At 62.7% G+C, this 14,206-nt stretch overlaps 1 protein-coding gene across 2 annotated transcripts in view; it reads right to left on the bottom strand.

The window, feature by feature from the left end:
• Positions 1-14,206, bottom strand: part of FES (FES proto-oncogene, tyrosine kinase) — a 38,327-nt gene that overhangs the window by 6,030 nt on the left and 18,091 nt on the right. For both annotated transcript variants that reach the window (XM_044980996.1, XM_044980997.1), the window contains 8 exons: positions 13,188-13,307; positions 12,732-12,854; positions 11,186-11,372; positions 9,948-10,031; positions 8,747-8,956; positions 2,689-2,811; positions 2,050-2,103; positions 1,297-1,415 (listed from right to left, as the gene is read on the bottom strand). In XM_044980996.1, coding sequence (XP_044836931.1) covers positions 1,297-1,415; positions 2,050-2,103; positions 2,689-2,811; positions 8,747-8,956; positions 9,948-10,031; positions 11,186-11,372; positions 12,732-12,854; positions 13,188-13,307 — 1,020 coding nt within the window. The remainder of the gene's footprint in view (positions 1-1,296; positions 1,416-2,049; positions 2,104-2,688; positions 2,812-8,746; positions 8,957-9,947; positions 10,032-11,185; positions 11,373-12,731; positions 12,855-13,187; positions 13,308-14,206) is intronic.

Raw genomic sequence — 14,206 nt, 5'->3', positions numbered from 1 at the left:
TGGCCGTCACCCCCCGGCCGTCACCCCCCGGCTGTCACCTGCTGGCCGTCACCCCCTGGCTGTCACCCCCTGGCCGTCACCCCCTGGCCGTCACCCCCTGGCCGTCATCACCCCCTGGCTGTCACCCCCAGCTGTCACCCCCGGCCGTCACCCGCTGGCCGTCACCCCCCAGCTGTCACCTGCACGCCATCACCCCCTGGCTGTCACCCCCTGGCCGTCACCCCCCGGCTGTCACCTGCTGGCCATCACCCCCTGGCTGTCACCCCCGGCCGTCACAGCCAGGCGCAACAGCCAGCAAGGGAGCTTCTCTTTCAGTACATTTCAACAGCACGGACAGCACCTAGCCACCCGCCATTGCCCTGGGCTCGGGGACCCACTGTCCAGGCTGGGTTTGTTTGGGATCCCCTGTCCCCGTCGGGTCTGGGGGGGGTCCCTGGTCCATGCTGGATTTGGAGTCCCCACAAGCTCCAGAAGATTTTCATCCAGAAAAACTGTTTAAATTTAAGCAAGCCCAGAATCCCCAAAGCCCCCTCCCCACCCCGTCTGGCAAATGGCCCCTCAGGGCAGAGCGTGACACTGGGGGGCAGAGGCCCACGGCGCTGGGGGGAAGAGCATGGCGCTAGGGGATCGAGGTCTACGGCACTGGGGGACACAGCGCAGCGCTGGGGGGCAGAGACCCACGGCGCTGGGGGGCAGAGTGTGGAGCTGGGGGGCAGAGACCCGCGGCACTGGGGGGGAAGGGCGCAGCACTGGGGGACAGAACGTGGAGCTGGGGGGCAGAGACCCGCGGCACTGGGGGGGAAGGGCGCAGCACTAGGGGGCAGAGCGTGGAACTGGGGGGCAGAGTCCCGCGGCGCTGGGGAGGAAGGGTGCAGGACTGGGGGACAGAGCGTGGAGCTGGGGGACAGAGCACAGTGCTGGGGGGCAGACCGTGGAGCTGGGGGGCAGAGACCCGCAGCGCTAGGGGGCAGATACCCATGGCACTGGGGGGCAGAGCGTGGAGCTGGGGGACAGAGCACAGTGCTGGGGGGCACAGCGCAGTGCTGGGGGGCAGAGACCCGCGGCGCTGGGGGGAAGGGAGCAGCACTGGGGGATAGAGCGTGGAGCTGGGGGGCAGAGCGCAATGCTGGGGGGCAGAGACCCGCAGTGCTGGGGGGCAGAGCGTGGAGCTGGGGGGCACAGTGCAGTGCTAGGGGGCAGAGACCTGCAGTGCTGGGGGGCAGAGACCCGCGGCGCTGGGGGGCAGAGACCCGCGGCGCTGGGGGGCAGAGCGCAGTGCCGGGGATCCATACAGACCTGGCTTCCTGCAGGAATTTGGCCTTGAGCTCCGGCGGGAGGGTTTCGCGGCAGGACTTCACAGCCACCGGGGTGTTGTCAGCGAGCAGGCGGCCGCTGAACACCTCCCCAAAGTTACCCTGGGAGACAAAGCACATGCACCAGCTGCCCCTGCCCCCAGTCAATCCCGGAGTCCAGCTGCGCCAGCTCCCTCAGCCTCGTGCCAGACAGGCATTTACATGGGCCGGGCCCATTCTGCCTGTGGCCTGCCCGGACGCCTGCGTCTCTGACCCCTCCTCCCTGGGGACGACTGGCAAGCTGGCACCAGAGGCCCCCGAGCCACGGCACCAGCCGGGAACCGAGGGTGGGACCCGTTTCTGCCTCCTCGCCTGGGTCCTCACGTCAGGAGTGCCGGCAAGGAGGCGCGATGCTCTGGGTGACCGGCTGGACGAGGGCTCCTGGCCTGGGTCAGCGCCGGGGTAACACACAGGGGGAGCAGGGCACTCTGAGCCTGGCAGAGCCCGGGCCTAGCCTGACCCCCCGACGCCCCTAGCCTCAGGCAGAGAGCCTGGCACAGACAGCAGCTCCCCTGGGTGCTGACAGGTCCTGCTGGGCTCTGGCTGCAACAAGGGAAATTAGAAATCCTGAAACTACTCTGCATACTAACCCTGCCTGCATACCCCCTCCCCCCTTCTGATCCTGGGCCTGCTGCGTGCTTCCTCAGAGCAGTGCCCCAGCAATGGCCGGGCCCATGCCTACCCTGGGGGCACTCACCCGCCCGATGCGCTCGCCCAGCAGCACGTCCTCGTGGTTCAGCACCCATTTGTCCTAGGGAAGGAAGGTGGGAGTCAGAGAGCAGGAAACTGTCCAGCCCCAGCATTCCCCGCCCCACCCTTAGCCCCACCCCCGCCGCAACGCCCAGCCCCCGGGGAGCCCTTCCCCCACAACGCCCAGCCTGGGGGAGCCCTTCCCCCGACGCCCAACCCCCGGGGGAGCCCTTCCCCCGACGCCCAGCCCCCGGGGGAGCCCTTCCCCCGACGCCCAACCCCCGGGGGAGCCCTTCGCCCCCGACGCCCAACCCCCGGGGGAGCCCTTCCCCCACGAAGCCCAACCCCCGGGGGAGCCCTTCGCCCCCGACGCCCAACCCCCGGGGGAGCCCTTCCCCCACGAAGCCCAACCCCCGGGGGAGCCCTTCCCCCACGAAGCCCAACCCCCGGGGGAGGCCTTCCCCCACGACGCCCAACCCCCGGGGGGATCCCTTCCCCCACGAAGCCCAACCCCCGGGGGAGCCCTTCGCCCCCGACACCCAGCCCCCGGGGGATCCCTTCCCCCTGATACACCCAGCCCCCGGGGGAGCCCTTCCCCCGACACCCAGCCCCCCCGGGGAGCTGTGCAGTGGGGCCAGTGTGGTACCTTGGGGATGGGCTTGGCCAGGACGACTCCGCTCTTCTTGGTGATGGGCTGCCGGCTCTGCAGGAAATGGTCGATGAGCAGCGGGATGGTGCGGAAGCCCTCGCCCTCCAGCCGGTACATGTCCTAGGAGAGGTGGAGGCTCTGGGATCTCATGCCGCCCCTGCCCTGCCCTCCCAGCCCTGCTCACACACTCCCACCCCGCCCTGTATACACCCCCTAGCCTCCCCCCCATACACCCCCACAGCTCCACCCACACCCCCTCTGCCCCCCATTCCAGGCACAACCCCAGCTTGCAGGGCAGCCTGGGGATGCCCGGCCCAGGGGCGCGTTTGTGAGTGGCAGGAACCGCCCTCCCCCCGCCTCACTTCACAGGTCCTCCAGCACCCCCCCACCCCTGGGCACTCCCCCAGGAGCCCTGCCCAGGCTCTGCCCGGCAGGCCGGGGTGGTATGTCCCGGCTGGGTGGGCAGGGCTGCTGCAGGATGGCCCCGGAGCTGCCCGCAGAGCCGTCTGCGCTGCCCATGTCAGCGCCCTCCCTGTGCCCGGCCCCTGTTGCATCGCAGAGGAGCATGGACGGAGTCTGACAACCCATGTGATCATAAGCAGAGAGTTCTTTATTCATTTCCAGCATGCTCTTATATCCCATTATGGCAAGCAATCAGACAGTTGCTAATTGGTTAACAAAATTAACACAGCCACAGCTGTAACCCCATAGGGTAATTATCATCCTAACACCTGTTTGACTTATCATCCTATTTACAATTAGCTGGCCGCTCAAGGCCAGCCCTTTACACACAATTCCCAGCGTAATCGGCTCGTCCCAGAAGCCTAAACAATCTCAGCATTTCACACTCCATTGCCAACACCTCCCCCCTCTACCCAAAATCAAAAAGGAGGGAAAGAAAAAAGGGATAAAAACATTAGCAAAACATTTCCAACTTATAACAACATAACACCACAATCTATCACAAGCCAAAATTAAAACTTTATAAAGCCAACCTATATAACCATTCAATTCTTAACATAACCCCAACAACACCAAACAAAAACAAAGCACAACAAATAAATGGTGTAAATTCTACAGGATTCCCCCCTACTCAATAGCACACCAACTTGTGGCAAACTTCTATTACCAAATCATCCCTCAGATGTCAGGCGATCAAACTGACACTGAGGGAGGGGGGGTCCTAGAAAAAACACAACATAAACCACATAAAACGCAAAAGACAATTCTGGCCAGAAAAAAAAAAAACAAACAACACCACAAAACAAAACATAAAACACATAACATAAATTTAACTCTGTAAATAAATGCATGGTACATAAAATGCTATGCAGCTAACACCAATTTTCTTAATATCTAAAAAACAAAACAAAACTACCCCTACTGGGCAAGCAATCATTACATACAATATACAAATACCCTTAGTACCATCAGGCAAAAAAAAAGGAAAATTACATCATCAATAAAATCATTTACAGTAATACAATTGCATCCTGACTTACTTCTAAATTCAACTGCTATTCCCTCCAGCAACCACAGAGTTAACTTTGTACTCTGCCTAACATTACTCGCTAGTAGTTAATTACCTTTTCTATCAACTACACCCTCAAGGTTATCAACCAGTATTCCAAGCTTGTTGTCTGTTGCCCGCCGCCTGGGCCCGATCCTTTTTTCCTCTTCAAATTCTCTATCTATTGCGTGCCTGCCTGGGCCCGATCCATATTTCCTCTTGCTAAACCGTACTAGCCCCTACCTTTCTGGTATCTTCTGTGAACAACTATCTGTACTTTCCCACCGTGGGGGCTACATCAAATATCAAACAATCATACAACTGCCAATAATCAGTACATAATACAAAATTTACAAAAATCTAAAAAGGCTAACAAAAGCACTTTACATAAAGGTATTTTGGGTCACATAAATTCAAAGCCATTCTCCCAAATTACCTAAATTTATGCCTACAACTCCCCCCTTTGAGAATACTCAACAAACCTTTCGGCTGAGTGTTCTCAAACTTCAAAAACAAAGGTAACCAAGCTCCAGAGAGCCGGGGCAAGTAATGGGGGGGCAATCAATCATTACTTAGAACACACAAATACCCTATACATTCAGGCAAAGCAAAAATTTATCCCAATTAATAAATCATTCAGGGAGGATCAAACAGAAAGAATCCTGGCATAGCAAACAAGCAACTATCCTCCAGGGGCCCAGGTTGTGTACATCTTGTGGCTCTTTCAGACATGCCATCCACCACTGCAGCAGACATCTCTGATACTAACACAGTTGCAATTGCTTCACTGCTACTGCTTGCAGCCTCAAATCCCAAATGAGCAGTGGTAACATCGTGGACTAGTTCAGGAAATAATACTGCAGGCACTGCTTCTAAAGGCTTTAAAATTTCAGCTGAGGTTTCCATAGATGTTACAGTTTCTGCAATGATTTGTTCTTCAATTGCTGCAGCTGTAACAGGCACAAATGTTTTTTGAGCCCCAGAGCTTCCAATACTAAAAATGGGTGAGCCAGTATCTGCCAGCTGCACAGCTAAACTCTCTTGCTGCACTGGAGCTGAATAAAATTTATCACCGTTTGCAAGTTCCAATTTTCCAAATTCAAACAAATCCTTTTCCACTTCCGTCCTTAGCTCAAACTTGGTTTCCTTTCGCTGATTGTCATTTGAGCTTGTCGCTGTCAGTAGAAATGTTTGTTTTGCTTCCATAGGCTCCTCTTCGTCTCCCTTTCCACACACAGGCAGTTCTTGAGGACACATGTCGCTCTGTAGAGGGGCCCCATTTACAACTGCCCCTGGGCATTCTGATACTAGGTTAGATGGCGCATCTCCTACATCATTCTGCATGGGGGCCTCAGCTGCAACCGCTTCAGTGTGCTCTGATTCCAAGGTAAACACAGTATCTTCTACCTCTGTCGTCCCAGGTGCCTCAGTTACCCCACTCTGCATTGCATCCCCAATAAAAGCTTCCTGAGTGATTTGCTGCCCATCGGATCCCTGAAGCCGAGCAGTTCGGGTGGGCTTGCGCAAAGTGATGTCCATAGCAAAGGCAGTTTGGGGAGGGCCAGTGGATCCAAACCCTCGAGACCCGCGGTCAATCGGGGTCGATCGGGGCACACATCCCTTGAAAGGTATTAACTGAGCAAGACGTGTACCAGCAGTTATAGTCACAGGGGGACAGAGGGCACGTACCATTATCCCAATATTCCCCGTATAGTCGGCATCAATAAGGCCAGGCAAAACAAAAATACCTTGTTTCGATGTTGACGAACGGCCAATCAAAAGGGCACTCAGTCCAAATCCTAATGGACCATCGATGTTGGAAGGAAGAACTTGAACCTCGTCAGTCTCCAAAACTACATCTGTCGCTGTGGCCAAGTCCACTCCGGCACTGCCACGGGTTGCTCCGGTGAGGTGTTCCAGGCAGCCGGGTTGGCGGGTGGAGGCACTTGTGTCGTCGCGCTCCTCCGAGGGGCGCTCCGCGATCCGTTTCCCGGCAGCGGTGTTCCATCCTTCGTGTAACGCGCCCCACAGTCGGCGGCGGGATGTCCAAACTTATCACATCGTGTGCAAGCGCCAGTTGCAGCTTTAGGTGACACATCAGAGGCCCGCTGCCCATTTTGCATAGGGCAGTCCCGCCGGAAATGCCCGGGTTTTCTACAACCAAAACAGGGGCCGGCTGGCCGGGTCGGTCTTCTAGCCCCCCGCTGTCCCCCGAGCAGGGGTTGTAACGCCACGGCCAGTGCAGAGGCCTGTGCCTTAGCATGAATTGCCGCCTTATCCGTCTCCTCAAGCATAGCGGCCCTACCACATGCCTCAATCATTTCCATCAGGGTCGCAGTCTTGGGCAAGGTGGCTAATATACGGCGGCAAGTGGGATTTGCATTCTGGGTGGCAAGATCAAGTCCAACTGCAGTTCTGGCTTCTGACGTCAGATTGGGAGATCTATCAATAGCCTCTCGAAGGCGATCCAAAAAGGTGGAATACGGTTCCGATGGGCCTTGTGTAATTTTAGCATAGGGAGGGACCGGCTTTCCCATCTGGGGCACCGCTTTAAAGGCAGCCAAAGCTAGTTCCTGTGATTGCTGCAGGATCCGGGGCTCAAGGCGAGCTTGCAAGTGCGGGTCAACAAAGCGACCGGCTCCCAAAAACATATCAGCAGTGGCCACGCGCCGAGGATCACCATCTGGTAAATCCAAATTGCGGACAAGAGCCAAGTCAACTCTCTTAGCCCAATCATCTTTCCACAACAGTTTCTGTGTAGGTGTAAGAAGCATGTCAGCTAGCTTAATCGCATCGTACGGACACATTGCTTGGCCAGCAAATATCTGTTCAATGATAGACTGTACATACGGATTATCTAGTCCATAAGCCATGATCGATTTCTGTGCCTCACGGATCAACTTCCAGTCCAAAGGGGCCCACCGTCTATGATTAGGGTGTTGAGGGTCTGGCGTAATCACCGGAAAGGCCTCAGGTGTTAGACCTTCAAGGATGGCTTCTCTTAAAACCCCATGCCAGCGCTGTACCGGATCCGGAGGGTCCCCAGTTGGAGGGTCCCCGGGGCCAGGCGGGGCGGGGGGGCGAGTCGAATGAAAGCACTTGTGAAGATGCGATCGCGATGATCCAGGTGGAAAACCTTCCAATTGGTCCAACTTGTCACATATATGCTGCAGCTGTCGACCCTGGCGCTCCATCTCCTTATAGAAGGCATCAGACTGAGTAAACTGAGTAAACTTAGTCAAATCGGGATATGGGTTCGATGGCACATGTTCCACCCGAGCCTCCTCTGTCCCCCCGCAATCGTGGCACCCCCAGGCCCCGTGGACACGGCATGGCTTTGGAGGGGGTGCATACGGCAAGGCTGTCTCCATAGGCTCGGGCGTATCGGGGGGTAACGGGACCGTAGCAGGATCAATCATGTCGGGGCCGATAGCCACATTGGAGGGTAGTGGGGCCGTAGCAGGGGCAACATCATCCATGGGGAAGGGGTCGGAAGCCAAAGGTATCACCGTGTCCGCACCACCGAAAAACTCTCTGGCTCCAACCGGCAACACAGAAGGCATTCCGGGCGTTGGGCGGCAAAGCTCAGAAAGGGCCGCCTGCACTCCTGCCTCGGCCGCGAGAGTTTCCACTATCTCCTTCGCCTTATTCCATACTGGACTCAGGGAGAAGACCTCCTTATCGCCCCGAGCCACCGACTTCCAAAGCTCGGAGCCTAGCCGCTCCCAAACAGTTTTATCAAAAATTGTACTTGGTTGAACAGAAAGTCCCCTTCTCCGTCCCCACCGCAGCAGACGGGATAACGTATCAGAGGGGAGCTTCTCTCCCTGCCGCTCCGCGATGCGCATCAAATATTCATGCACCGTCCTTTCTTCCGCTGATGCAGCGGTTCCCATGTTAGCTGCTCACCTCTGGGCTGGGGTGTGCCTCCCTTTTCAGACGCCCTGCGGCTTGCCACTCGACACTGAGCTCAGGTGCGCCCCTCTTTTCGGACGCCCTGCGGCTCCTAGCCGCTCGACACTGAACTCAGGTGCGCCCTTCTCTTCGGACGCCCTGCGGCCGCCGCTCGACACTGAGCTCAGGTGCGTCCCTCTTTTCGGACGCCCTGCGGCTCCTAGCCGCTCGACACTGAGACTCAGGTGCGCCTCCTTTTCTTCTTTTCAGTTCAGGCCACCAACACTATCCTCATTCGATACGAATCACGTCGGGGTCACCATTTGTTGCATCGCAGAGGAGCATGGACAGAGTCTGACAACCCATGTGATCATAAGCAGAGAGTTCTTTATTCATTTCCAGCATGCTCTTATATCCCATTATGGCAAGCAATCAGACAGTTGCTAATTGGTTAACAAAATTAACACAGCCACAGCTGTAACCCCATAGGGTAATTATCATCCTAACACCTGTTTGACTTATCATCCTATTTACAATTAGCTGGCCGCTCAAGGCCAGCCCTTTACACACAATTCCCAGCGTAATCGGCTCGTCCCAGAAGCCTAAACAATCTCAGCATTTCACACTCCATTGCCAACAGGCCCCACTCACATCGCAGGCCTGGATGATGAAGTGCCGGGGCTGCCCATCCCACAGCACACTCAGCACGTGCTCCTGCTTCCCCTGGCTCTCCCGCACCAGGAAGTCCCCGCTGTGGAGCAGCAGCTCCTGCACCTCCGCCCGGGGGATGGCGCCGTGGTACCAGGCCTGCTGGCACAGGGGCTTCTGCACTTCGGGGAGGAGCGGCAGGGCGGGCGGCACCTGGGACACAGAGTCGGGGTAAGCGGGCTGGGCAGGGGACCCCGTCAGCCCCCACAGGGGGCTGCCCAGAGCAGCGGCTGCAGCAGGGACACCCAGGCCCCCTTCTCCACACAGGCTGTGGGGCTCCGGTGGAGGAGGGGAGGTGGCACGGGGAAGGAGAGGGCAGGAGAGGGGTCGGGCGGGGGCAGGGCAGTGGGGCGGGGAGGGGAGGGAGAAGGTAGTGGAGTGGTGGAGGGAAGAGGAGAGGCAAGGTTGGGGCAGGGCAGTGGGGCGGGGGATGGGAGGCAGTGGTGAGGGGGAGGGCAGGGGAGGGGAGGAGAGTGGAAGGGGAAGCAGTGGGGTGGGGCAGGAAAGAGAAGGGGGATGGGAGGCAGTGGTGTGGGTGAGGGGAGGGGAGGCAGTGGTGCAGGAGGAGAGGGGGAGGGGGAGAGAAGGCAGTGGCGCGGGGGGAGGGAGAGGGAAGGGAGGGGAGGGGAGGCAGTGACGTGGGGGAGGGGAGGGGAGGCAGTGACGTGGGGGAGGGGAGGGGAGGCAGTGGCGCAGGGGGGAGGAGGAGAGGAAGGAAGGGGAGGGGAGGCAGTGATGTGGGGGAGGGAGAGGGGAAGGGAGGGGAGGCAGTGATGTGGGGGAGGGGAGGGGAGGCAGTGGTGCAGGAGGAGAGAGGGAGGGGGAGAGAAGGCAGTGATGTGGGGGAGGGGAGGCAGTGACACGGAGGAGGGAGAGGGAAGGGAGGGGAGGGGAAGAGGGAGCGGAGGCAGTGATGTGGGGGAGGGGAGGGGAGGCAGTGGCGCAGGAGGAGAGAGGGAGGGGGAGAGAAGGCAGTGATGTGGGGGAGGGGAGGGGAGGCAGTGGTGCAGGAGGAGAGAGGGAGGGGGAGAGAAGGCAGTGATGTGGGGGAGGGGAGGCAGTGACACGGGGGAGGGAGAGGGGAAGGGAGGGGAGGCAGTGACACGGGGGAGGGGAGGGGAGGCAGTGGCGCAGGGGCACTCACCGAGTACTTGGGGCGGAAGATGCCCGAGATGTGATTCCTGAGGGTCTCCAGCGCGCTGGCTCCTGGGCGCTCCGGCTCCGGCTCCTGCCAGGGGGCAGAGGGGGGCTGAGTCGTGTGGCTGGGAGCGTCCCATGCCCGGGGGCAGGAATGGCCTGGGCCGGGCAGTGCCTGGGCTGGACTGCGGCCAGGTGCCCGTGGGCTGCACCTGGCAGGGCAGCCTCACCACACAGCAGCACCCACATTTCTTAGCAAGGCCAGTGCCCTGGGCAGGCACTAGGGCCAGGCTGCCCGAGTGTCCCCCACTGTCGCCAAGGCGCAGGTCAGGGCATGAGGGGTGGGGCAGGGCGGGGTGCTGGGGTGCAGGGTGGGGAGCTAGAAGGTAGAATAGGGTAAGGCACTGGGGGTGGCGGCGTGCTGGGGGTGGAGTGGGGCAGGACAGGGTGCTGGGGGTGGCACAGGGCGAGGCGCTGGGGGTGGCGGGGCACTGGGGGCAGAGTGGGGCAGGGCAGGGCACTGGGGGTGGCTGGGCGCTGGGGGCGGAGTAGGGCAGGGCAGGGCACTGGGGGTGGCTCAGAGCAGGGCACTGGGGGTGGCGGGGCCCTGGGGGCGGAGTGGGGTGGGGTGCTGGGGGCGGAGTGGGGCAGGGCAGGGCACTGGGGGTGGTGGGTTGCTGGGAGTGGCGGGGTGCTGGAGTGGCGCAGGGCAGGGCGCTGGGGGTGGCGGGGCCCTGGGGGCGGAGTGGGGTGGGGTGCTGGGGGCGGAGTAGGGCAGGGCAGGGCACTGGGGGTGGCTCAGAGCAGGGCACTGGGGGTGGCGGGGCCCTGGGGGCGGAGTGGGGCTGGGGGCGGAGTGGGGCAGGGCAGGGCACTGGGGGTGGTGGGTTGCTGGGAGTGGCGGGGTGCTGGAGTGGCGCAGGGCAGGGCGCTGGGGGTGGCGGGGCCCTGGGGGCGGAGTGGGGTGGGGTGCTGGGGGCGGAGTAGGGCAGGGCAGGGCACTGGGGGTGGCTCAGAGCAGGGCACTGGGGGTGGTGGGTTGCTGGGAGTGGCGGGGTGCTGGAGTGGCGCAGGGCAGGGCGCTGGGGGTGGCTCAGAGCAGGGCACTGGGGGTGGCGCAGGGCAGGGCGCTGGGGGTGGAGTGGGGCAGGACAGGGTGCTGGGGGTGGCGCAGGGCAGGGCCCTGGGGGCGGAGTGGCGCAGGGCAGGGCACCGGGGGCCCGGCGCAGTGGGGGGCGCACTCACCGTGGAGGAGAGCGATTGCCTGTCGTCCTGCAGGGGCAGGGCTGGAGGGGGGGCGCTGGAGCCCAGCTGGTCCAGCTTGCGGCGCAGCACGTCCCGCTGGACTTGCAGCTTGGCCTGGGCGCACAGGGAGACCTGGAAATGCAGCTGCGCCTCCTGCAGAGCCTGGCGCTTCCCCAGCAGGTGCACCCTGTGCCAGACAGCAACAGCCGCGGCTCACAGCGGGCAGCCCTGCCCGGAGCGCCCCGTCCAGAGATCCCCGCCCGCCCCGGAGCGCCCCGCCCCGCCCAGAGATCCCCGCCCGCCCCGGAGCGCCCCGCCCCGCCCAGAGATCCCCGCCCGCCCCGGAGCGCCCCGCCCCGCCCAGAGATCTCTGCCCACCCTGCCTGCCCCACCCAGAGATCCCTGCCCGCCCTGGAGCTCCCCGCCCCGCCCAGAGATCCCCGCCTGTCCCGGAGCTCTCCACCCGCCCCACCTGTCCCGCCCAGAAATCCCTGCCCGCCCGGCCCAGAGCTCCCCGCCCAGAGATCCCTGCCCACCCCGGAGCTCCCCATCTGTCCCACCCAGAGATCCCCGCCCGCCCGGCCCGGAGCTACCCACCAGCCCCACCTGCCCCGCCCAGAGCTCCCCGCCCACCCCGGAGCTCCCCACCCGCCCCACCTGTCCCACCCAGAGATCCCTGCCCACCCAGCTCAGAGCTCCCCGCCCGCCCCGCCTGCCCAGCCCAGAGCTCCCCGCCCACCCCGGAGCTCCCCGCCCCGCCTGCCCCGCCCAGACATCCCCGCCCACCTGGCCCGGAGCTCCCCACCAGCCCCACCTGCCCCGCCCAGAGCTCCCCGCCCACCCCAAAGCTCCCCGCCCCGCCTGCCCCGCCCAGACATCCCCGCCCGCCCGGCCCGGAGCTCCCCACCCGCCCCACCCGCCCCGCCCAGAGCTCCCCACCCACCCCAAAGCTCCCCGCCCACCCCGGAGCTCCCCACCCGCCCCACCTGTCCCACCCAGAGATCCCTGCCCACCCAGCCCAGAGCTCCCCGCCCGCCCCGCCTGCCCAGCCCAGAGCTCCCCGCCCACCCCGGAGCTCCCTGCCCCGCCTGCCCCGCCCAGACATCCCCGCCCGCCCGGCCCGGAGCTCCCCACCCGCCCCACCCGCCCCGCCCAGAGCTCCCCGCCCAGAGCTCCCCGCCCACCCCAAAGCTCCCCGCCCACCCCGGAGCTCCCCACCCGCCCCACCTGTCCCACACAGAGATCCCTGCCCACCCAGCCCAGAGCTCCCCGCCCACCCCGGAGCTCCCCGCCCCGCCTGCCCCGCCCAGACATCCCCGCCCGCCCGGCCCGGAGCTCCCCACCAGCCCCTCCCAGAGCTCCCCGCCCACCCCAAAGTTCCCCGCCCACCCCGGAGCTCCCTGCCCCGCCTGCCCCGCCCAGACATCCCCGCCCGCCCGGCCCGGAGCTCCCCACCCGCCCCACCCACCCCGCCCAGAGGTCCCTGCCCACCCCATCCTGCCCAGAGCTCCCCCGTCTCACTGCTCCCCCCCAACCCCCATCTCACCGCTCCCGGGGCCTCACGCTCCGCTCCTCGCCCAGGAGCTCGGCCTGCAGGTCCTGGACACGCTGCCCTTTGCTGCTCATGGCCTCCGTGGCAGTGGCTAGTTCCTCCTCCATGGCCGTCAGGCTGCAAGAGACAGCACTAGCTATCCCAGGGGTCCCCTGCCGGGAGTGACACCCCCCGGGGGTTCGGGAGCCGGCCGGTGGCTGCCCAGGGGTCCCCTGCCGAGCCTGACACCCCCCGGGGGTTCGGGAGCCGGCCGGTGGCTGCCCAGGGGTCCCCTGCCGAGCCTGACACCCCCCGGGGGTTCGGGAGCCGGCCGGTGGCTGCCCAGGCGTCCCCTGCCGGGCCTGACACCCCCCGGGGGTTCGGGAGCCGGCCGGTGGCTGCCCAGGGCCCAGTGCTGCAGCCCTCCCAGGGCCCCTCACGTCCCAGTGCCCGCCCGCGCCCGGTACACACGTGTGCTGCACACTCTCTATTGTCAGCTCATTCAGCTGCAGCTCGTCGGCCTCCAGGTCCTCGCTCTCCTCCAGCAGGCTCTCGTCGAACGTCAGCCTGGGCGGGATCTCGCTCACACACCTAGGGGGACAGTGCTCTGAGCACGCCTGCAACCAGCCTCCGGCCTGGCTGCGCACACAGGCCTGGGGCAGGAACGGGGAATCCCTGCTGCCTTTCTGGGCCCTGCCCTGCCAGTGTCCACCCCCGGGAGGGGGAATTGTCCGGCATGTTTATGAATCCGGTGGGTGCCAGTTTCCCCCCCACTTTGCAGTGCTGCCCATTGAGGCAAATGTGTTACGTTTGCTCTTGGGGGCAGCGCAGGCCATGAGGGGAGGGTGTGGCTGGCTGGGCCGGGGCTGGAACCTACTGAAAGTGACCCCGCGGCAGTGCAGAATCCCAGAGAGACCAGGACCTAGCAAAGTACCCCAGCAGCAGGAGGTCCCCCCGCAGCAGGGAGGGCCCAGCTCGAGAGCAGGGGCCTGAGCTGGGACAGGCAGGGCACCGGGTGGGCTCTGGGGAAGTGGCTGCTCTCCCCTGGCACTAAGGAGCCCAGGAGCACCAGAGCCCCATGGGGGTTGCTGCAGCCTGGCTGGGGCATTGTGCTGGGATGGCCAGAATGGCTGGTGCTTCAACCTTGGCTTCCCTGTGCTGTCCTGAGGCCTTCGCGCACCAGGAGCCCTGCAACTCCTGGCTGGATGAATCATAGAATCACAGACTATCAGGGTTGGAAGGGACCTCAGGAGGTATCTAGTCCAGCCCCCTGCTCAGAGCAGGCCCAACCCCAACTAAATCATCCCAGCCAGGGCTTTGTCAAGCCTGACCTTAAAAACCTCTAAGGAAGGAGATTCCACCACCTCCCTAGGGAACCCATTTCAGTGCTTCACCTCTCTCCTCGTGAAATAGTGTTTCCTAATATCCAACCTAAACCTCCCCCACTGCAACTTGAGACCATTACTCCTTGTTCTGTCATCTTCTACCAC

This window comes from Mauremys mutica, chromosome 11, assembly GCF_020497125.1.
Source record: "Mauremys mutica isolate MM-2020 ecotype Southern chromosome 11, ASM2049712v1, whole genome shotgun sequence".
Classification (NCBI taxonomy): domain Eukaryota; kingdom Metazoa; phylum Chordata; order Testudines; family Geoemydidae; genus Mauremys; species Mauremys mutica.
The sequence above is the reverse complement of the archived record's forward strand: the minus strand, read 5'-3'. Positions and strand labels throughout refer to the sequence as shown.